The sequence below is a fragment of the Ammodytes marinus genome (assembly GCF_949987685.1).
Source record: "Ammodytes marinus genome assembly, chromosome: 6".
In the NCBI taxonomy this organism is placed as follows: domain Eukaryota; kingdom Metazoa; phylum Chordata; class Actinopteri; order Uranoscopiformes; family Ammodytidae; genus Ammodytes; species Ammodytes marinus.
Window position 1 is genome coordinate 7,796,345 of NC_137235.1, and position 24,159 is coordinate 7,820,503.

General features: G+C 40.8%; 1 protein-coding gene across 1 annotated transcript; it reads left to right on the forward strand.

Annotated features, from left to right (window-relative positions):
* Nucleotides 1-5,754: 5,754 nt before the first annotated feature.
* On the forward strand, nt 5,755-17,128 carry fhdc1 (FH2 domain containing 1; the record flags this gene model as incomplete). The annotated part of the gene is made up of 11 exons (XM_080030062.1): nt 5,755-6,246; nt 7,894-7,955; nt 9,240-9,342; nt 9,456-9,541; nt 9,919-10,019; nt 11,289-11,359; nt 11,958-12,065; nt 12,721-12,791; nt 13,466-13,583; nt 13,768-13,932; nt 14,939-17,128. 11 exons carry the CDS (start codon nt 5,755-5,757, stop codon nt 17,126-17,128), a joined length of 3,567 nt encoding a protein of 1,188 aa, XP_079886188.1.
* Nucleotides 17,129-24,159: the final 7,031 nt, after the last annotated feature.

Genomic DNA, 24,159 nt, shown 5'->3' on the forward strand with positions numbered 1-24,159 from the left:
TGGGATTATTAAATAAACTAATTAGGCATGAGCCTAACATTTAAAAATCTCAGAAAGCATCATCATGAAACGGGTATTAAATAGTTTTCTATTTGGTATTAACATGTTGCTTCCTAGAATCTAGATTATAGATATTTCAGGAGGCCATACATTTACACAGGTGACTCTTCTGAGTACCATTGAGTGTGTATCCGCCCAGGACATCAGCAGTGGGGTTGGAAGAGGGGTTACTTTATTCATGGGGACAATGAATAATTTACTCTGTCAGGTTCTGCCAGGGTTCACTCAGAAAATACAGACATAACGGAATGGTACCAAGTGCTCAATCTTTGAAAATATTTGATAAATCCAGGATTTCCTGAATAATAGGCTCCTTGTCCCCGGTGTTTCCCAATTAGACTACTTTGCGTTACACAACCATTGGAATGAGGTGATAAATCACCTGCACTACATCAAATATTTGATATATAGTTTGAAACTTCAGCACATGTTGTCTGTCTATAGATATATAGAGCAACATCTTTATAAAAAAAACGTGTGCTTAGAAGTAAGTGACATTACATTTATTTGACAAAGCTACATTTTGTTTAAGGATGAAGTTTGAGCCTTAATGTGATTTATGTAACACACCAGATTTATATGGCTTGAATACATAAGTGATCCTGCTACAGTCTGTCACCTTCTGCTCTGAATGATAAACCGCAGTCCCTCTGCTGCTGCCAAGAACCACCGTACTGTAAATGTTTGTCTCTGTTTGCTACTTCACCTCAAAGGTGTCATTTCATATCCTCTGTGTGTGTGGAAAGAGAATTTTTGGCAACATGGTCCCTTTGTCTTTGGTATCTGGGCAGTTGTAGCCAGGGCAGTGTGTGTGTCTGTGTGTTGTTGCTCAACTCTGTCTATTGTATGTCCTCCCCATTGTCAACAAGACATGGAAATCAGAGAGATAAGCCAGGGCTGTGAAGAGAATTCCCCAGTCGACATGAAGTCCTTTTCACTACACGATACAGGAACACACAATCCAAGTGGTAAAACACAGCCATAAACATGGCCTTGACATTCATGCTGGAGGAAGGGGAGGGGGTTTGGACCTCAATGACAGGAGAGAGACAACATAACTCAGCTACGATTATCATTGGTTGTCAGGAAAGCCCACAAACAAGTCCCAAGAGGCGAAGGCAACGTTTGATGACAAAGTTTGAATGCATCTTGATCGAACTTTTGCTAAAATCATTAGAAACAGGAAATGTATATAACAATTCTGATAATTATTCAACTCCTCTATCAAGCAACAAGGCTAAAAGTATTTAGCCATGCTAGCTATGTGTAGCTCTGCTTAGGCATGCTTCAAGTTCCATTAGCATGCCAATAATGATGATTGTCGCATTGTGATGTTTAACAGGTCTATTGTTAACCAAGTTCACTCTTAGCAAGTAAAGGCGGCTGAGATGTGCTGGGATGACTCTTAGTTTTGCAGGTATCCGGCCACAAATCAAAGTAGTAAAAATACGAAATAATGAAATGTTGATCTGAAGATGGTGCTATAGATAAAAGGTCAGTGGGTCAAAGTGGGTCTGTAGTCTGTAATTATGAATATCTTCGGGGTTTGGACTGATGGTCGGACAAAATAATCTAAATTTGTCTCAGAAATCATTCTTCACAATTTCTTGGCAGTTTGTAGACTCAATGATTAATTAAAGGATACAAAAATAAAACAATCAATAGATAAATTATCATTTGCCATTAGACTGTACTAGTATCCTATGCAATAGTCATGATGCATACCATAAAATCGCATTGCCACTAAAATCCTATCATGACTTCCCCCTCACCACTGTTTGATCGAGGTGGTCAGAGCAGGAATCAAAAACAAACAGGCGATGTCCCACTGAGGCCTACGAGAAACTTCTGTCTTCTATGCTGCTAACGAGCGTTCCCATGGTAATGAAGATGGAGCAGGGCTGGCCACATTCCTTGTGAACACACCTCTTTGCCCCTTCGGTGTGACTGAAAGACCTCCGCTCGGCAGGGTGTTCACCGACTCTCAGGAAATTGAACTGGAAGTCAGCAACAGGGGATTATTTTAGGAGGCGGTGACACCTTGACCTTCAGCTAACAGGATTGTGAGTGAGAACGGATTTTATTTGTTTTGGGGTTGGTGGCTCCCTTGAAGCTTGTTGACAGTTACCTCCGGTTACAATCCATTTTTTTTATAGAACAAGAAAAGTGAAGAATCCTGCTTGCAGCTTGAGGTCTCTCTGGCATCACCTTTTTGTCTATAACGAAACTAAAATTTGTGACAAAAAGTCTCTAGACCTTTAGTTTTCGACATTCTTTAAAAACATGTCAAATAAAAAATGTAAATAATAAAAAGTTAAAAGTTTTACATAGGTGTTCAGTTTGGTTAAGATCTGGTGACTGCAGGACCCATCATTCTTCTCAGTTTCCCAAAAGGCTTCCCAAAGAAGCTTTTGGACTTATCTTCTCTCTGTTGTTCATTTGTTCTTTAAGTAATGTAGTCACACATCAGCAAACGTTCCAAACTATTGAACTTAATATAATCACACCCCTTAAAATTAGAAAATAGGTTGTACAGTGAAAAAGATCATGGCACTTTCAGATGATAGGTCTTCTTGGGACATAATATCCCGAAATCACTGTGCATTAACTACATTTAAAAAACAAATATGTCATCTAAAAGTGATGTTAAGACAGTCAGAACCAGTCCAAAGCCAGACCTGAGGTTATAAAGACCTGATCCATAACGAGGCTTGGCCCAAACAGAGAACTCTCTTGTCATGTTAGTGAGTTATTTGTTGGAATAAACTGTTTCCCTTTTGTTTCATTTCCAAAAGGCAGTTTAAATTTTTACTTCTTTCTTACTTACAGTGAAGTATGTTTTCATTAGCTAAAGTGGCAAAAAAATAATCGGTTGTTACTTCTTAAATGTGATTATTTTCAGTTTTTCTTACTCTACAATGGTAATGTTGATATTTTTAGATTTTGGACTGTTGGCCGTACCAGACATTATCAAGACTTTATAGACCAGTTGATTTAATTATTTGATTGCTCAAGAATTTAAATAATGTCAATAATGAAAAGAATCAGTTGCAGTCAGGCCAACAGCAGTGGAAAGGCATTCTACCCAGACCCAATTAGTCTGATTATGACTTTGACCTGGTCTGACTCTGGTCCTGGGTGGGGTCTCACTAGGAAGGGGAGCATTTATACATATACATGTTACCTTTGACCTGTGTTGTTCTGGGCATTGTAACTGATCAAAGCCTAATGACAGTGGGTGGGGTGTTCCTTGTCACTAGTGAAGACGGATGAAAGCGGGAATGCCTGCAGGTTTGACAACAGGTGGAACTTTTGTGAATCTGTCGCTGTTCATTCATGGATGTGTGGATTCCTGGATCTGTCAAACACACACTGCGTTCTCTTCCTCAGGGCTTCTCTGTATAGTGTTACTCAAAGGTGTGTTTCCTCCTCTGTAACTTTTGTAATTGGATCTCAGTAACAGCCTTGTTGGTGGCCTGTTGTCCCCTCCATGCAGTTTGAAATATAATTAAATGAATGTGAAATTCCACAAATCAATAACTGTCACCAAGCTGATTTCTTTAAAGAGGCAGGATTAATGTTCCTGAAACCTGAGGACAAACACAATGGATAAAAGCAACATGTGCGGCTGTTCAGATATTTTTTTTGTTTTGTTTATATTATCTGTTAAGAGTAGCCATGTTGTTAGCGCCACAGAAGGGGATGGCTCGGTGTGAGGTCAGTTGTTCTCACAGCCTCATGAATAAGACACGAGTAACGGTGTGGTCCAGCTCTGAGGACAGGACATGAGCGTAAAGGCTGACGTCGGCAACATGAGGCCATTTGTGACGTCTGCTTATTAATTAGTAATAATCTCTGGGGTATCAGGTGGACAAGGCTGCTGACTAATGGGAGAAGATTACCGCACTTAGATGTTGCTAAATGTTATGAGAGGCAGAGAGAGGATTGTATAAACCACCAGCAAATGTACAAAGTATACATATATATATATATAAGTATTTGTATTATTTTGCGATAAAGCCCTGATTGATTTTGCTCCAAAACTGATTTTTTTTCTGTTAACATGCCAGAAGCAAAGTATTATAACCCCCATCACCATGTACCTCTGATTAATCTTCTTTTTTTGTTGGTCAAAAGCACCATTCCTTTCTTTGTTTGGACCAGGAAGAGTATCAGATCACTGTAGCCATGTCAACTGTGGCAGTTAGAGATGTGTTGCCCTGAAACAAGAACCAGTTCCCCTCCAACTGAGAACAACCGTGGATTTGACAAAGACAGAGTGAAGGGAGAGGAGAGGTGGGCGACTCAAGTACTTCCCTTCCTTCTCGTCGGTTAGGTCAAAGACTGGTTGGGTTTTCTCATTAGCCAAACCATCGAAAAACACTTACCGGTTGAATCTGTTATATTCTGGTGTTTTTGAAATACGTGTATAATAAGTGTAATAATATAATTGAAAATTAAATATCCAGCAACATAACATGTGTAGCTGTGGATTGTCTGTTTGTGGGCCTGTCAACCTGACGGAAATGTTCTTTTGAATTTATTTGGTCAAATCTGCTATTAAAGGCCAGGGTGACATTGCAAAAATGTTTCCTGATGTTTGCAACCTGCTCCTCTCTATGGCAACAGATGAGGATGATGATGTTTATCTGAGTACATGAGAGGCCTGTTGTTTAAAAAGGTTACAGTCAGTAATGGTTCCTGATGAGCCACAACTATTTGTTCCTCTGATTTCAATCATAAAATGTGTCTATTGGATTAAAGTAAGTGTTGCTTTTTACTTGTCTGGAGTTCATGTTCTGCTTTATCTGCTAGGAAGGACTTAAATGTATGAAATGAAGCTCAAAATAACTGAACAGTATCAGGCATGCATCAGACATTTATTCAAGTTCATCTTTATTAGAACTTTTCTTTTACTTTTCCACTTTTCTCCTTGTGACCAAATGTGTCCACCTGATGCAAGAGCAGTAGAGACAACCACTGCATTACATTAGACTTAACATTATTATTGTTAAACTTGTAATTACGTGTTTCCTGTCCTAGTTACCCACTATATGTTAACTTCTTCTGAATAAGAATAATGCCAAACTATGTAACAGTCGCTAAGCTGTGCTGTGGGTGTCATGTCTCTGACCATCATACACCCCACAGCCTGACTTCAAAGCCCTTCAAAAACAGAACAGAACAGGATTTGCCATGTCCCTCATTGTGAGCCTCTTTGACTGGGTGCCCCTTCTCCTTTGATCTGTCGCACCCCTTCATTTCCCCTAATATCAGATTGCCCACGACAACATGCATGACTACCTCTGCATAATCCTGTCCTGTGTTGTTTTTGTTTCTCTCATAGCTCCATGGCCGTCGCCGCCCCCGGCTTTCTCCCGCTGGGAGGTAACCTTCAAAGGTTCTGCTCAGCACGATGGAGGATGGGTTGAGTGATGGAGACAGACAATATCAAAAGGACATGCTCCCTTCAGTCTGACTAGATGAAGGGACTCCTTCCTTCTTCCGGCAGGGAGGGGACATATTGTACACTGCAACATTTTGATGTTCACCAGAGTGAATTGACACACTTCAAAGAAAACAAATTAGTTATTTTGGAAATCATTTTGAGGCAACATTGATCATCTGATACATTCAGTTTGTTAACCATAGTCCCTCAGCATAGAGCTCATATGCTGACTGCTTATCCCTGTGATGCTTGTTATGAGTTGTCCATCCGCCACCAATGAGCCGGAGAGCTGCAGCAGCGAGGGAAGCAGCTGCACCACTTCCTCCGTCTCCACTTCTGACCCTTCCTCTATGTCTGGACACACTCACGCCGCCCTACCTTCCCTCAGTGACGGCCCCAACACCTCCAAGCATGAAGCTCCCCCTCCTCCCCCCCTCCCACCGCCACCTCCAGGGCCGCCCCCGGCAACCACGTCAACCAACCACAACGCCAGGAAGAAGCGCCGCGTCCGCAGCTTCTTCTGGAAGCCCATCCCAGAGGAGAAGGTGCGCGGGAAGCCCAACATCTGGACTCTGTCGGTGCGTCAGCAGCAGTACCAGATCGACGTGCGCTCGGTGGAGGAGCTGTTCGGCCAGCAGGAGGAGGCGCTGACGGGCACACGGGGGCCGACGCCGGGCATTGGAACCTCAACACATCTCTCCAGGACTCGCTCCTTCAAGGAGAGCAGCAAAGATGAGGTGAGAGATGTCTGTTATTACACTCAAACAAGCAACACTGGATGATTTGTTTTGGCAGCGAAGAACGCAGGCAATGAGTTTACAGTTGTTACGAGCTGCAACTGCAATATGTTTCGCATCCAATGGGATGGACTTAAAGTCCTTTGCAATTGCTTCGTTTTATATGGCGCAAACAAGTGGAAGGCAGCCTTACCAAGGTCAGGATTTACTCAATCGAGTTTTAGCCAGTTCTAAGATTTGGTCTGGTTGTTTTCGAGATGAGATTAAATATACTGAGACACCACAGTAAAACACAGACATGACGCAAACTCCAAGGACTGAGGTCATCGCCCACTCGATTTATGTTCGGAACCAGAAGATTTAGGGTTTATATTTTTCCTTTTTTATTAAGAAAAAATGTATTTCAGTTTGCACACCATTACGCTTTTATAACAGGTGTTGGACAAAAAAACTTGGGACATCCTGCGCACCTAAATTCAGCATTAAAGCCTGAATCCTACCAACTCAATAGCTCTAAGGCTTGTTATTGTAAATATTAGATTTTGGTGACTATATTCTATTTTCTGAAAATACACAACTTTGACTAATGAAAATATGGACACCTGTTTCCTACACACTCTTACATCCACTGCCATTGTTTTTTGTCCAAAAAATTAGGTGACCTCAGGTCCTCAACACACATCTGACTGTCGTGCTGGTTCATAACCATACAATACAACATTGCATAACTCTACCCTGCTCCCACTGTATTAAGATATTCCTCCAGGGACAAGTTAGGTAACAGTGCTCAATTACAGCTTTTCTTTAAGTGTTTAAACGTATATGTTTTCATAAACCATAAACGGAACAAAAGCATACTGGGGTCATTATGGACTCCTGGTAACATGTGAATTGTAAAGCAATACCTGTGTGAGACGTAGAGAGACATGTGTTAATGTACTGACTCCATCTAGACAAACCTTAAACTGTGAGCAGTTAGCAGAGCTCAGTCCACTCCTTTGGGAGTTTTAAATAATGACACCATTTGTGCAGACAGGACATGGACAGACACTATCTCTTGCTGCTCTTTAAGTATTTTGCCGCACAAGTCTTTTATAGTTTTTTATAAGATGTGTTTTCGCTCTCAATTAATCTATTATCACAACTGCTCAGAGCCTAAGGTAATGTCCCCAAATTACTTGTTTATCCAACCATCAGTACACAGCTCAAAGAGGAACATTGGAACCAGAAAATATTTTTCAACACTGTTTTACATACAATACCCATTTGGGTACATTGAATTTGATTACATTTTAAATTGTTATCTTTACTGTCTTCCTCAAGTTCTAACCACAGAAGTGTCTAATTGCTATTTTAAAACTATAATTAGGCGAGGGTGTCTTTTTTTTATGTACGTTCTGTACAGACGTGAGTTAAAGGAAGGCCATACAAACCATTGTTAATGTAATGGAACAACATGTGTGGCCCCGGTGGGATTTCATTGTCCCATAGGGATAGATGGTGTGGGGGTGGAGGTAACCCAAGCAACAACAACCAGGAGTGGTTAGGAGAAGGGAACAGTGTGGGTGCATGTTTGTTTCATTGTGTGTTTAACCAAAACAACTACCCAATCACATGCCATTTATGATGTCCTTCTTTTGTTTTCAGATCAGCATCCTTGACTCCAAGAGAGGGATGAATGTGGGCATTTTCCTTAAGCAGTTCAAAAAGTAAGTCTTCTATCTGCTTAACTTACTGAGGGAAGATGACCGACAAATTAAGGCGGGGAAAAACAACATAAAATGCCCTAAGAACAGCTTTGATGCTCCTTTTTGAATAGATTATCCAAGTCTCTGGAGTCTTATATGACTTGTTATTCTCTCATTTGGTGTTTTGATGATGGTGGTGGAGCTTTGTGTCATTTGCTGTATCTCTGTTGAGGACCTTGACTCACAGTAGATGCGTCATACAAAAGTTTTAGATGTGTTATGGTCTTAAAGTGAATTTTAGCTCTTCACACAAATAACCATCTTCACATATTGAAAACATTCTCAGTTTCCGGCTGTGTGTTGGCGCCTGATGGAGGAACAATCCAGTAAACACTTTGTAACTGAAGGAGATTAGGGTCAAAATCTGTCATAATTCTTCGTTATTCCAATAGGCTTTTCTTAGCTCTCCATTGTTTCTAATTAATTGGTTCAGGAAAACTCGAGGTGAGTTGGACCAGTCAGCAGTGTGTGACGTCAGTGGTCTGAAGCAGAGGACACAAAGTGTGTTAGTTGTCTGTTTGCATGACTGTGTATTTGCATTGCTCCCCACTGTATTTTAATGACATTTGACTGTCAGCCATACTGCCCTCAGTCAGGACCCAGTGCAGTGACTTCATCACAGATAGTGTTTTGTTCCATTTCACCTCAATGTATTTATATAATCTGTCCTTTTACCCTTTATCCTCTCCTACTTTGGTTTACAAATGCTTTGAATCTGTTTATGAAATCCAGTTTTAAAGTTCAGGACTCATCACGCAGCATTCAATGAATGTAGCTCAAATATAGCGTGATACTCTCTTGTAGTAACAGCAAACGGAAGCTAAAAAAAATTATATACAGAATAGATTTGCATAGTGGGACAAGCCGCTGATTTAAAGAAGAACAAAAAGGGAATATATACACGTTTTCTAACATGTTTTGTGTATTTTAATCTTGCCCCTGTAAAGCACTTTGAATGGCCTTGTGTCTGAATTGTGCTATATAAATAAACTTGCCTTGCCTTGCCTAAAAGGAAATTCTGTTTCAACTTAATCAATGTTCCTTGCTGAACTGGAAATGCTATTTGTAGTTAATAAGTAGTGTATAGTAGATACTAACACACAGTCCAATTTGTAACTCAGCTGGATATTTGAATCTTCTTGTCATTGTCAGTATTTTTTCCTTTGTAAACACAGGGGAGCTAGCTTTAAAAGAGAGCACCTGTGCCATTTATCGTCAAACTTCATTGAAATCTCTGTCTTCCAGGCCCAACCGCTCCATTGTTGAGGACATACGACGAGGAGATGGAAAGATCTACGGAGCAGAGCTGCTCAAAGACCTGCTGAAGCTGCTGCCTGACGCTGAAGAGGTCTGTGTTCTATCAACGTCTGTGTGGCTTTCAACAAAACTGAGGATAAAAAAACAGTGAATGTAGATAGAATACAATGGAGTCTGCTGAACTTCCTCTTTCCCTGTTTTCAGATCAAGAAACTCCAGGCATTTAAAGGAGACGCAGACAAGCTGACACTGGTCGACTCCTTTATGTACCTCTTGATCCAGGTGCCTCGGTAAGTTGATTTCAATGGTGTGTATATTGTGTAGTTTCCGTCAAAGAGAAATGTGTTTGACAGTCAATAAAAAAGAAAGAAAGGGAACTTGTACTGCTCTCCTCACTCACAAGTCTTCATATAAAAGTCTTGTATTTGTATGTGTTTATTTTTCTATGTCAGTGCAGTGCACAATTTAAAAATGTAATGCACCACAATTATTGACATCTGCAGTGTCTTCCCATAATTTTTAAATGACCCTACCATCAAGATATAAGTCTCATACATTATAAATGCTAAAAGTCAGTTTTATGGGATTTTTCCTCTCTCATGCCATCTAATCACATCATACAGAATAACATGACAGATTTGACTCCGCTCTGTTTGGTCTGTGACAGGTTCGAGGTTCGGATCGAGGCCATGGTAATCCACGAAGAGTTCTTCCCTTCCTGTGCTGTGATGAGCCGTGAGATCGATGTCGTTCGCGTAGCCACTAAAGGTAATAATGTAGGGGTTCTGCTACCTGAACACACACGCACACACACACACACACACACACACACACACACACACACACACACACACACACACACACTCAAGTCACACACGTGCAGACAGGTGATCCAGATATTTGAGCTGTCAGCAGTGCTGAGCAAAAAGTAGCAATGTGTTACCTGAGCATCAGTGATGGAAAAATAAGGTTGTGTTTGTATATGTTTATTGTGTCATCATTGTGCTCTTTTAGATATTGTGATGTTTATTGTATGTTTGTGTATGTAAATTGTAAATTATTCAAGTAATAAAGACATAAAAGTTTGCATAGATTGCGACCATTTTTGTTTAATTTAAGCTACTGCTGCTACTGGCTCTGTGAGGCTGTAGATAAGATTAGATTATGTTCATTGTAAGAATTTTCAATTCGATTAATTAACCAAAATATATACAGTGTAGGTTTAAGGATAAACAATGGCAATAGTAAGACATGTACAGAAAAAGCAGCTGATGATACAGACACTATATCACATTATGTACAGTATGGACAGAAGTATAAATATGTATGAGGTAGTATCATTATGTCCATTTGACAAACTTTAGTATTGGACCTTCGGACCCAATGACGGTACTAAATGAAAAAGGTTTTACCAGAGTTTTTCATCCAATGTCTGTACCAAAATCCATGGAAATCCATCCTTTAGTTGTTGTAGTATAGTGTTTCAGATAGTTGTATTTCAGACTGACAGACTTTGCCATTGTTAGAGCAGAGTGGCTTACATGGCTGAAAATGCCATGTGCTGCAGAATATGTAATTTACAGTAAAATACTACTCACAGAACAAATATACGTGTCTATATCTCCAAATATATTCTTGCCGTTAATGGACTTGAATAGTGTTGTAGCCATCCGTTGACTCTGTGTCGTTTTAGCTGAGTCACACTGTCTTGCCTCTCTGCTGTATTGGATTTTTCTTAAAGCCTCTTCCACAGTACAGTGACCTCTTCACTGCATTGCAGAGCTATCACTAAAAAACCGCATGGCACAAACTGAGTCAAACTTTGATGACACCATCTAAAAAACTTTAAGCATTATTTCAAAGTTTACTATTACTGTTTTGTTTATTAGTACTGAGTGGTCAGATTGTCAAAATGCAAATATTCTCAGTAAACTTTGAATTCTGAGTAGGCTGCCATTATAACTGCTGAAGTCAAGTGCTACATAATTTACGGATGTGTTCTGCTGTTATTAAGTTTATATTGATCTCATCCTATAGATCTGTTGAGCTGCGAGGAGCTTCATGCCATTCTGCATCTGGTGCTGCAGGCCGGAAACATCATGAACGCTGTAAGTCATACAATTATGGTCCTTTAAACCATTAAGCCCACTCTGCTATATGGTTCATTTAAAGGATTAGGAACTAACGTGGTAATAGTTTGTTTTTGAAAACTTTCTGACTTAACTACTTTGTCTGTGACACTCCACCCAAAGCCCCTTCATTTCTAGTTAGAAAATAAAATATACATTGTTTGATTTATTTTTTTAAAGGCAAAGTCATTTTTTTTTAACTTAGAATAGCACTTCTAAAGCTCATGAATTAACATGTTATATCAGGTTAGTTTGTTTGAAACTAGTTAGCCACTTGCTTCATATGTAGTTTACAAACATAAATCTTATTAACTCCCTGTAGGAATACCAATAAGTGTACATCCTAACATGTAGACTAAACGTTTTAAATTATTTTTGAACACTAATAGAAGTCTACGGCACAGAGGAATCATTTATATCCGGCTTTGGCTCCATGGGTTTACTTGTTAGTAGATCAATTCATTATTGGGTTTGGGTTTTTCCTGGGATTTGTTCTAGACAATAAAAATATAAAAAAACACCAGCCTTATCCTTGAATATCTTAATATGTGTCTGTTTGTCAATCTGTGTTTGTCAGGGCGGCTACGCAGGCAACGCTGTGGGCTTCAAGCTGTCATCTCTCCTCTCATTGGCTGACACCAAGGCAAACAAGCCAGGGATGAACCTGCTGCATTTTGTCGCCATGGTTAGTGAAGACTTAAGTTATTAAGTATTATCCACACGATACCATTCAGTGTAGTACTAGCCTCTGTTAAATTAACACACACTGAAACATGTCAGCATACAAGTCTAGTCAATTCCCACTGTATATAGTTTAGGAATAATGATAATATAAGGTTTGTCTGGTGTTTTTGAAGGCATTGATGTGTATACTGTGACAGTTTTCAAATGTGAATAAGCTAATGTATTGGATGCGTATGGTATAGCGTCTTTAGGATAACTGCAACATATGTCATCCTATTTGTATTTCATATTAGAAAGTTTGTGGTCTGTCCGACAGTTAAGTTGCATCAAACTTCAAATGTGCAAAATAAAAATAAAGTGTGACACATACAGTCCAAAATCCAATTAGGGCCTTAATTTGCCTGCCACGAAGCTAGTTTTATATAAGTCTGTCACAGAAGTGGTGCTTGAGTAAACAGCATCCAAATACTGAGATTACAGGCAGGCAGGTGGACAGCAGATGGTGACAGGAAACAGAAAAGAGCCAAGAGAGGCTGGCTTAGCACTTACATAACCAAACAAAAAGAGTTGTCCTTCACACTGCAAAGATGCCATTTTGTCTTGTCCAGAAACAAAACATTCTGGTTGTAACTCGTGTGATGTGTCCCTCCACACAGGAGGCAAAGAAAAAGGACGAGAAGCTGCTCAAGTTTCCAGAGAAACTTCAGGATGTCCAGAGTGCAGCCAGGTAAACTGTTACTGACAGTTTTGGTTGTAAACGTAGCAAAATAAAAAAAAACCTTCTTTAACAAATATATGGCCTCAATGCAGCTACTGGCCCTGCATTCATAACATTTAAAATGTGGTGAAGTAGTGAGGCGTACCGTACCAGCTTCACACTTTTACAACACTATAATAGCACCAACAACTCCAACATGTACAACAATGTTTGAATTTTGTTTTCCACTTGCCATGAATACATTTAGTGAAGTATTATGATTTGTGTTTGAGCTCTGTAAATGATCAAAAGTGTGAACAACCAGCTGATCAAAACTTGAGGTTTCAATATTTTGTAACTGCTGAATTGAAAACCACATCCAGCCTCATTACTCAAGCTGACATCTTAAAGTGCAGTACTTTGAGTCATTTTCAGAACGCAGTGTGAAGCTGTCAAGCTCTCTCAGCTTCACAAGGTCATCCCTGTGTGGAGTCAGTGCAGCTCCTGCACCACTGAGCCAAGATCCCTCCTCCCCTCTCTGAGAATGTATTAACACATTTCTCACAGCAGTCCATTTTATGGACAACAGTCTGTCAAATGTTATCACTAAGCAGTGTTATCAGTAAAATGTTTAGTCAATATTGTGATTATCATTTATGTAATCACCAAACAGTTTGTATTCCTACCTTAATGTTTTCATACAGAATCTCAGTGGAAAACATTGAGTTGGAGTTCTCCTCCTTATATGTTCGGATTAAATCCCTGGAGCAGAAGGTTCAAGGAGACCTGGAGCTACTGCAGCAGCTGGAGCCCTTTCTGCAGGTGAACAGTTATGTACTATATGATACACACATAGACGGTATATAAGGGAGACACACAGGGAGCTAGATCCAGGCCAGTGTACATGTCTGGCACTGCTGACTCAACTGCTACTGATAATGACATCCATTAAAAGTGTATCACATTCCATAAATAAGAAATGTGTTTGCCTAATGTCCTGTCTTAGAGTGCAGCACAGACGCTTCAGGACCTGAAGAGACGCAGGCTGGATCTGCGTAAAGAGGGCAACGCTCTCATCGACTTCTTCTGTGAAGACAAGGACACCTTTAAGCTGGACGAGTGCTTCCGCATCTTTCAAGACTTCTGCATCAAGTTCAATAAAGCAGTAAAAGTCAGTTTTAGTGAGAGGATCACTTTGTTTTATTACAACTTTTCATTATGGACCTCAGTCCCACGATCAATAATAACGTTGTACTCACTCAGCTGATTGCTGAGATTTGGAAACAGATCGAAGTCAGACTGGGCAGGAAACCCAAGTCGACAATTACCCAGGCTTTGAATAAACAAAACAAAATCGAAAAACAGTCAAATTATTACCAAATTTGATGTTGTAACTATCGATCATTGTGTACAGAACTTCAACTTTAAACCTGAGCTTTCACTTTATTGTCCCCAGGGGGAAATTGTAACACAGCCAGGTATCCAACTTTGGAATATATTTTAGCCGTTCTGTTCAATTATGTCAAGCAAAGCAGTCTTCTATGTTGTTCTGGGAGTAGAGATTGTATCAACAAATCAGTCCGCTAAAATAAGACATCAGGTTGTGAATGATCCAGTTCTTTGGTGAATACAACTTACTTAGCTGATTCTTGCTGTTCTCGGTTTGTACTCTAACAGTTGAATGCACTTATTGCAAGTCACTTTGGATAAAAGCGTTGGCTATATGATTGTAATGTAACTAGAATAACTTGAAAATACCCAATAAAGGGGGATTCAGCAATTCTGGTAAACGCTTATGGTGAAAATCACTTCTTGTCAAATTAGGTGAATATCTCTTCACAATTTGCTACCTGTCTGTACTGTGTGTGCACTGCAAACACCTCCTGTGTTGATACAAAGCCTAGGCTCTGCACACGGGCATGTAAACAAATGAGGCCCACCATAGCTAGAAACATGCCTGTTTACAGAGCCTAGGCTGTGGATTCTTTTTCAGAACTCACACAGTACATACAGGTTAGCGGATCGTGAGGAGTTATTCACTGATTCCGACAAAAGCGATTTTGACAACAAGCGTTCTCCAGAATCACTAAGTCCACCTTTTAAGATGAAGATGATGATATTTACATGATTTATTGCGTCTCCCTCCCCACCTTCCCTTTCATCCTTTCATTTCTCAGGACAACACAGACCGGGAGTTGAAGGAAGCGGCCAGACAGCGGCGACTGCGGGAGTTGGAGGAGAAGCGTTTTGCGTGGTCGGGTGCGGACCAGAGCGGCGCTGGGTTTGGCCGCAGCAGCAGCGAGAGCGACGTGCAGATGCTCACCAAGGACGGCCTGCTGGACTTCTTCCAGCAGCGCTCTCAGAGTCCACACAGCCCGCTGGGACGCTCGGCCAGCGCCCGCCGCCACCGACACACCATGACCTCCATAGCCGACAGAGAGCTCAAAGGATACCTGGAGCTATTTGGAGGGGCCGGGAATCCCCCCGACTATTCCAAGTTTAACAGCCTTCCTCGGTCGGGCCGCGCCGTTCAGCGAAGGTCGGCCCCCTGGATGTTAAACCAAGACGACAACCGTGAGCTGGGCTGCGACAGACAGCTGACGTCTCCACACACAGAAACAGAGCCCATCAGCCCACTGGCCAGGTTTTCTTCGTCTGGGCTAAATGACAACGACCCGTACAACAACTACAACAACATTTACTCATCTGTGTCGGAGGGCAGTGCTCTGCCTCGACCATATTGTGTCTTTCAGAAGCCCGTCCATCTTCCCAACCCGACAATTACCGGCCACATGAATGTCAGTTTGGAGAAGCACACTTTAGTTCGAGGTCCTCAAGCTTTCGACCTACCCAGTCCAAACAATAACAGTAATCCTACGCACTTTGTCAACCAGGGGGATGTCGTGGTGACGGATTTGGAAAAGGAGAGACAGTCACCTCCCATAAGTCTCGACAACTTCCTTCATGGCAACGTTTTAGAAAGAGGAGCAGATCCCGAGGCGGCTTGGGAAGGGAAAATAGATATTACGACGCAGGCTGGCGTCTCCCCAGAGAGAGAAGAAGAGGACAGCAGTACTTTTTCATCAACTACCTGTGATACACCCCTCCCACTAGATACCCCTACATCCAATAAGAAATCAGTGTTTAATGTACTAGACTGCACAGAAACAGACTGTTCCGTCGCCTTGGATTACTCTGAGGTCGAAAGCTCGTCTCTAACAAAAGATGGACTTCATTTCAATACGACTGAATGCAGCAAAGATCAGGAGACCCAGCTGGATCCAAGCTCTCTGTCCTCTAATTTACAGTCCTTGTCTCCAAGTGACCAGTCCGTTTCCACCAATGAGCTTTCTGCACCAAAGTCTATGGACACGTCGTCCTTGACTCCGTCCGCTACCACAGAAGAGTGGGACACCGAGAGCTGTGACACCGCTGAGGGGAAACAAGCCGGGGAAAAAGATGCTCAGAAAAGCAGCAAGAAACCAGTGCAATCTAAGAGCAAAGCTAACAAAGCTACTAAGGTTAGCGGAGGCCGCGGTGTGCGAACGCTGACCACCAGCGAGAGCCAGGGCATGCGGAAAGTCGTGCCCATTAACAAGCCTACGAAGACAAGTAGCAGCAAGAGAGCAGAGAGACCTGTGGGGATCGAGAGTGTAGAATCACTCCGGCCTGTTCGTGACCAGAGCACCCCAGCCAGAGGAAGGAGTGAGAAGACCTCAAGACCTCTTCGACACTCCAGTCTGCCTCCTGACGAGTCAAAGGCTCAGAGGGCCAGTAGCCTCACCGGCGCCATTTCCAGATGGGCCCGCGACTCGACCCCGGGAAAGGCTTCCATCCACAAGCCCAGCGCCAAACCCCTGAGGAACATCCCCAAGCCTCCACCAGAGGAGAAGATGTGTCGCTCCACCATGAGAGCCCTGGCCCAGGCCCAGGCCCAGGCCCAGGCTCAGACTGGAGCCCCCTCTGAGAACAGCAGCTGTCACACCATCACCACCAAAAACCCCTCCGATGTCCCTGGCTTTGCCCGCAACACAGTAGCTTCGCATTCCAGGACCAAGAAGGAGCTGGCCACCCCGTCAGTCCCCTCCACACCCTCTCGCAGTCCCTCACTCGTAGGTCGACAAACACCCGTCAAGCAGAACAAGTTGTCGCCCGCAATTACCGCCAGCGAGGAGCGGCCGCAAGTGACAAACCTGCGACGAGTGCAAAGCGTGAAAGCGTCCAGTCGCAGCACCTACCGCAGTGAAACTCCCCCACCTCCTACGAACCGAGAAGACATTAGGAAGACTGGTAGCTTTACTGAGAAGTTCGCCCAGCCTAAAGAGTTGATGACGCCCAGCAGAAGCGCGAAACCAACCTGGAAGTAAAACAAACCTAGTAGAAACTGACTTAAGAAAGACAAAGATAGACTTTCTTGATGTAAATTGATATTCGCTCTTCTTTCCCATGTACTGCGCAGACTTATCCGCTCATATCATGCAAAAGACAGAAATCTGAAAAAAAGATATATGCTATCTCACATTGTAAAGGTTCCTCCAGTAGATAACTGTGTCAGGTTTATGGATTGCAAAGAGCAAGATGCAATGAACTGCACCTCGTGTTCCCGTTTTGTTTGTACAAAAAAACTATTGTAATGTTTTTTGCATTTTTTTCTTCGAAAGGGGGGCTTTAACTTAACTGACAAATGGCAAATATGTGTTTTTACACATACGCGTCTTTGCCTGCTTAGCTGTCTATGTACTGTATATGCTGGTGTCTGTGATGATGTTGAAAACGACTGACGAGATGATGCTGCTAATTAGCTCAGACAATTTGAAAGTGAGTTTCAGTGTCTGTTTCATTCAGGGTTACAAGATTTTGTTGTAGCTTCTCCTGCTGCTCTTACGTTGCATCCTCCTGTGAGATTTGCTCTGTTTGATTTTCATTCCTTTATTTGTTACCTCAGAAAGATCGTAGTGGCCTTGTACAAACAGAAAAAAGGTAGAACTTGTTTGTTAGGCTCTGCATGATAAAGTTCTAGACGAAATATTAATAATTGGATGAACTGCAATGTCACTTTTTACAAATCCCTGGTATATTAACATTACAATTACAATATGTAAAGTCACAGATTCTGAACCAACTGTGGTACTTGAGGTACCTTGTGTTTGTATGTGTCAGTAGTTTGCTAATTTGTTAGAACTCCTCCATAATATCTTGGAGTAGACGTGCACGTAGGAAATGTTTCCTGTATACTGTAGGCTAATACATGATCAACGCTGATGCTTTGAGGCACTGAATGTGTTAGAAACGACACCTGAATGATCATCACATCAATCATGTGATTATTTCTCACATTCTGGTCTTATTTTACTATTGTGAATGTGGTCATCTTAGGCCTGCACTTTTCTTTACAAGGTTAAACTGCAACAATTGCCCTAACTGGTCCTTATTCAGCGTACCCCCAGTTTGTGCCTCTCATGTACAGCCAGTACATTCAAGTCACAGAGCTAAGCATCAGTTATTTCCAAAAAATAAATATCCGCAGATCTATGAAAACTATAGGTGGTTGTTTAACAGCAGTACAAAATATTGTACAACAGTATTTAAGCTATTTCCAGAAACCACAAAGACTCTTCTGATCATGTGGAAATAATTACATCCAGTGCAAGGTTATTTATTTTTCAAAAAGGGCAGATGCTGCTCTCCCTGACTCAAACGTTAACGTGAGGCAGAAACTGGGGTTAAATTCAGCCCTGTTGACCATTTCACACCACTTGCCTTTTCAAACTGCATTGTGCCATTGCCTCGATGGCAACAACACTCACAACACTGCATTGCCTTAAGGATAAATGTAGCCGGACCATCACCAGTAGAAAACACCTTCATCATTGTAAAAAGGAGAATAGAAAGTTTTTCCTACACTCCATCACACCGAGCTGAAACAAGTCACTCCGCTGCTTAGTCATTCACTTTGTACATAATGTAAAGACATAGTATTTTTCTGACTTATCAATATGTTTACATAGCATTAAAAACAATGAAGAGTAAAAGAGTAAAGTATGTGAGCGCACATATATTTTAATAAAATGGTCCAAGCGTCCATATCTCCTATCAGATTATAGAGAGCCCTGACCTGCGGGTGCCTTCCTCTTCCCTGTAATGCAAATTAAGTTGATGAAACAACGACACAAAAGACCCAGTGTGACACATGATGTGTGTGTGGCCTGCGTGTAGCCCAAAGTTAAGTAATGTAAGTAAAGCAGATCTGAAACAAACTATTACTTTAGTTATTCATCATCTGACTTGTTTTCTTGGTTAACCATTGAGTCCATAAATGGTGAGAATATGTTTTTCTTTTTAAAAGCCCATTCCAAATACCAAATATACATAATAAAATCTAGTCTGTGTCTGTCTGGGCATGATACAACTTGTGAAATTTCCACTTCCTATGTTTTAATAGTTTGTAACTTCTTAACCTTTTTGTTGTCACCCTACAAGGTTAAATCATGGAATCAACTTTTTATTTACATGTGTATTATGGATCTGGCTCTTCAAAAAATAAAAAGACACATTGTCTTTTTTTGCCACTTCACCAGCTGAAGAGATGCTAGTCTCCCAAGCATGAGACAGTTTAAATACATTAAGTCTGGATCCTCTGCACCCTCTCAGTCCCTCTTTGTGTATCCCACAATGCCCCCTGCTGCCATCTCTTTAACAGCATTACAATGGATGCCCTTTACATTACTCTGACTGGCTTACGGCGGTAGAGCTGCTGTGGAATTTGAACACTTACTCGCTCTTTTCAGCCCCGATGTCCTTGTTACCGTAGTAACAGTCCAAACATCAATTACCACTACTTTACTAACGGCCCTATAAACCCTGAAAGTACTGTGCCGCTTGCAAACCTTTGTCACGTTGTAGCCCCAAAGAGAAAAGCCCACAATATGTGACTATAGTTTGTTTAGAGTTAATCTTATGTGCTGTTCTTAATAATAACGTGCAGAATTTCTGACTCTCTGGGTGTACTTAAATGTATTGCCTGAATTATCTTTCACCAAATGATTAAATGTGTCTTGCTTTGGCTGTCATTTCACCAAGGATGTCTTATGTACACTGTAAAGGAAAGTGTGTGTGTGTGTGTGTGTGTGTGTGTGTGTGTGTGTGTGTGTGTGTGTGTGTGTGTGTGAGATGAGATTCTCAACATGACTGTTGTAGTTTTAAATAGGCGCTCCACTGCTCTGCTCGGACTTTGACAATCTGAAATCTCTCAATAATAAAAAAAAAAGACTGATTGCTTTGTTGAACATCTCTGATCACTTGACCACTATTGTGACACTGCAGTCTATGTATTTCCTGATGATGACAACTGAAAGAGAAATAAAAAATCACATGTGTGTAAACTGAAAACTTGTTCTTGGTGTTTCTTCTTATGGATGGCCGAGAATGGACACTGTTTATAATCTAATCCTGACTATTTTTAAAGCCACAATGTAAAATCTGAAACGATCATTCCAAGCTTTGCATTTGGATAATGCTAATGTAGTCCGCATAGTTTAAAATAAAATTATTATTGGAAACTAAAAATAAAATTAATTATTTAATTAAATTACTTAAATTAAATTTAAGTTTTGAGTATTTCTCATGTAGATTTTCATCTGTAATGTGTATGATTTGATTCTAAAATAGAAGATAAAATATACTATTCTGAAAATATTTAAAGGGTATTTTGTCATATTGACCTAAACTGAATACTTACTCATTTATAGTGAAATACTGCTGACAGTAGAACAGTACAAAAACACATTAAAGGGATAGTTCAGTATTTTTTGAGTGTGGTTGTATATGGTACTTATGCATAGTTATCCTGTTACCTAATGGAGATGTAAATCAGTGCAGTCATTTTTAAGGACCTTTGGGGAGACATCGCTGAAGCAGAATTCATTATTGTACTGTTGCAGAGGGGGCCAGCTGAAAAATGGTTCTTTGCCACGTATATAAATGCTTGCCCTAAAAAATTAATATCAGCTCAATTGTATGCTAAATCTAGGATGATTTCACTGCTGATTTGCAGACTGATATTCTGAACTGCACCTGCAGATAGCTGTTTATTTTGCACTTTTTTCTGCTAGCCCCCTCTGAAACAGTACATGACTGACTACAGAATAACTACATAATACAACCCTACTTCAAAAATACTGAAACTATCCCTTTAATGGATGAACCTCAACAATCAACCACTAGAGAGCAGCAGAGCATCTCCTGTGTCAAGATTGTTCACTGATTTGTTTCTACAATATAGGTTTGAACATGCAGAGGTTTTGCCACTGCATTTAAGTATTTTATATTATTTTATTTTGTAACCTTTGTAACCTTTCTTGATAATTTTTAAAAGAGATGCGGGGTACAGTTTGGGATGTTAGGCCTATAATAGGGCGAGGGTTAGGGTTATGACTTTTAATTGGAAACACAGTTGGATCTGAGGGTCAGACTACATTGTAATATAATAAAACTAATACAATAATCTTGGCTATTGGATTCAGACTTTTGGACTCCACTGTATGTCACTCTCTATATGTTGTTCATCAGCTATCTGCTGTTTAACTGTGTCTCATTTTCTTCAGAGCTTGAGAGGGTAGGCCTTAACAATAGATCAGGTTTGGATATTCTTGATTTGATATCACTTGATTGCTCTATTTGTCTGCTGAGGAGTTCCAAAGAGACTGTAAAAAAACATTTTTTTTTCTTGGACGCCCTATTTTCTTATTTTAAAGGTCACATATTATACACATTTTCAGGTTCATAATTGTAATTTGGGTTTCTACTGGAAACAGTTTTCATGGTCTAGTGTCCCAAAAAAACTTTATATTTCTCACAGTGCCATTACTGAATCTCCCTTGTTCAGCCTCCATCCGAAACACTCCGTTTTAGAGTCTGTCACTTTAATCCCTGCCTTCCAAAAAGCCTAGTCTGTTCTGGTTGACTTTAACTGCCCGTTTGAATCTTACTGCCAGTTTGATTTTGCATTTTGCATAATAGGTGACCTTAAATATAACTGCCACATTTGGATTCATAGTGCAGATGATATGACATGTGTCCATAACATATATGCGCCTATACTATACTCTAAAGGCACTGACCACTGACCAGTATGGGTGACTGCTCAGTACTGGGTGGCTTTTGACTTGGCACGTTTATCTCTAGATCAAAGTCGCTGTAGCCATGTGCGAGGGATTATGCTCCTCTCAATCCCTCCTTATCCTACAGCTCAACGCAACACCTGAAGAGTAAGATCTTTACTCTCACTCTCTTGCTGCTGCAGGAAGGTAGTGGCGGGTCTCGACATCATTGTTACATGTAATCCTGCGCTAGTGAGGGAAATTCTCATGTTAAATAGTTATTTTGTAGGTTAAGAGATCAGCTCAAGGATGTTCTCCTGCTCTTCATGAAGGAGACAATTGGAATTCTCAGCTACCTGTTTCCTAGAAAGAGTGAGTCACAAATTCTGTCAGTTTTTATCAAACATTTTCAGAACAGTGCATTCTGGGAGTTAGACATTTCTAAAAAAGCACATCTTCTGGTAAATGTGGTAATTGTTCATTTGCAGCCAGTTTTTTTCTGACATTTAAGACAACAACAACAACAACAACAACAACAACAACAACAACAACAACAAACTAAATGCTAAATGCAAATGTTTCTCCTAAACATACACAACTTCTTTTTTTATTATGCAATGCTGAGTTCATGTGAGTTCATTCCTCAAACTGGGTTTACTCTCACTCTCCCTGTCACAATGTCAGTGCTAATTCTCCTCAGCACTCTGACCTTTAACAAACACAGCACGCTAGACATACATACGGTGCTACAGCAGACTCTACAGCACATTGACCAACGTACAGAACCTAAATACAACCGCCTCTTTGTGTCCAGAGACTGAACAGGTTCAAATTCATCCAAATGCAATATAAATGCTTGGGAAGCCTATTTTATGGAATTGAATGGCAAAACCACTATTTGTTTGTCGTGCAGTGATGCTGATATATTCCTCGTGTCTTCAGATCTACATTACATGAACACAAAGTGAAAGCCTCTGAACCGACTCCACAACTGAGAGAGACGAGACCAGAGTGATACCAGGGAAACAGACATGGGGTGAGACTAACACGGTTTTACACAGCGGATTAATGTGATGAACTGCTTTCTCTTCCAGTTGGAATGCTGCTTTTTACAGATTGGGTTACAGTTCAATGCTCTTCAAGTTTCTTTATCTACCTAGCATGGTGGTAACATTCAAACACGCCTCCACTTTCACCTTCTAAATATCAGTGAATCTCCTATTCACTGTACAGTGCAGCTTCTTAATAGTTTCGTTGTTTTCAAGAAGCCCTCTAATTACCATTTCCTGCATCAAACTTTCATTGCAATTTGGTCCCCAACATATGTTTAATAAAAACAGCATGAATGAGACAAAGGAGGTTGGTCAATTATGCAGCAGCCATTCACAGGACTCTGTGCTAATCCCAGCATGCTCTAATGGACTAATGACAGTAGCAGGTGCAGGCAGCTGTGACCAGTTCAGGAGGAAATCATTAAGAAAACTCTGCTCCCAAATGTTCTGCTTTTGACCTCAAAGAACTGTGGAAAAACTGAAATTTCTTTGGCCTTGTTGGTGCAGAATTTATCGACTGTTGACGTGTTTCTTCTTTGATGCTCTGATTTCTATTTGACTCTTCGTCTGAATCATTCAAAGCAAACAAACATACTATTGATTTTCTCTCCAAAGTTTAATCATGAATATGGATTTAGCTTTACAGCCAGCTGCACTATGTTGGTGTTTAATTCTCCAGACTAAAGCACTGTGCTGTTGTGAGTTCATACTATGTGTTTGAATGAATGGTTGAATGAAGCTGATACTGTAGTCTACCTATTAAGTTATTTAGTAATAAAAACAGACGTGAGATGCCGGAACGAACGGAAATCTTTGCACAGAGCCTGTGATTGCCCACTGCATGTTAAGCAGGTGCCCTTTGGCCGTGGCACACACACACACACACACACACACACACACACACACACACACACACACACACACACCATGAACGGTGCTTTCGTTTTTTTTCTAAAATAGTTGTGAGGCCTTCGGATGCATTCAGATCGTCCCCTCCCCCACCTCCAATACACACTAAACAATAAACCTCATTCCGCCTTTTTTTTCTATCACACAAAATCTTTAATGGAAAAGGAATGCAAATAACTTGTTTCTGTCTCTCTTTTCTTCTTTTTTTTTGATCTGAAAAGAGTCTTTCATGGGCTGCTGCATAATGTAACGTTGTCATGGCAACAACCTCCCTCATAAGAAGGGAGGGGCTTGACTGGAAACAACAGTCACTGCTTCAGCTGGGATGTCCCATCAGGA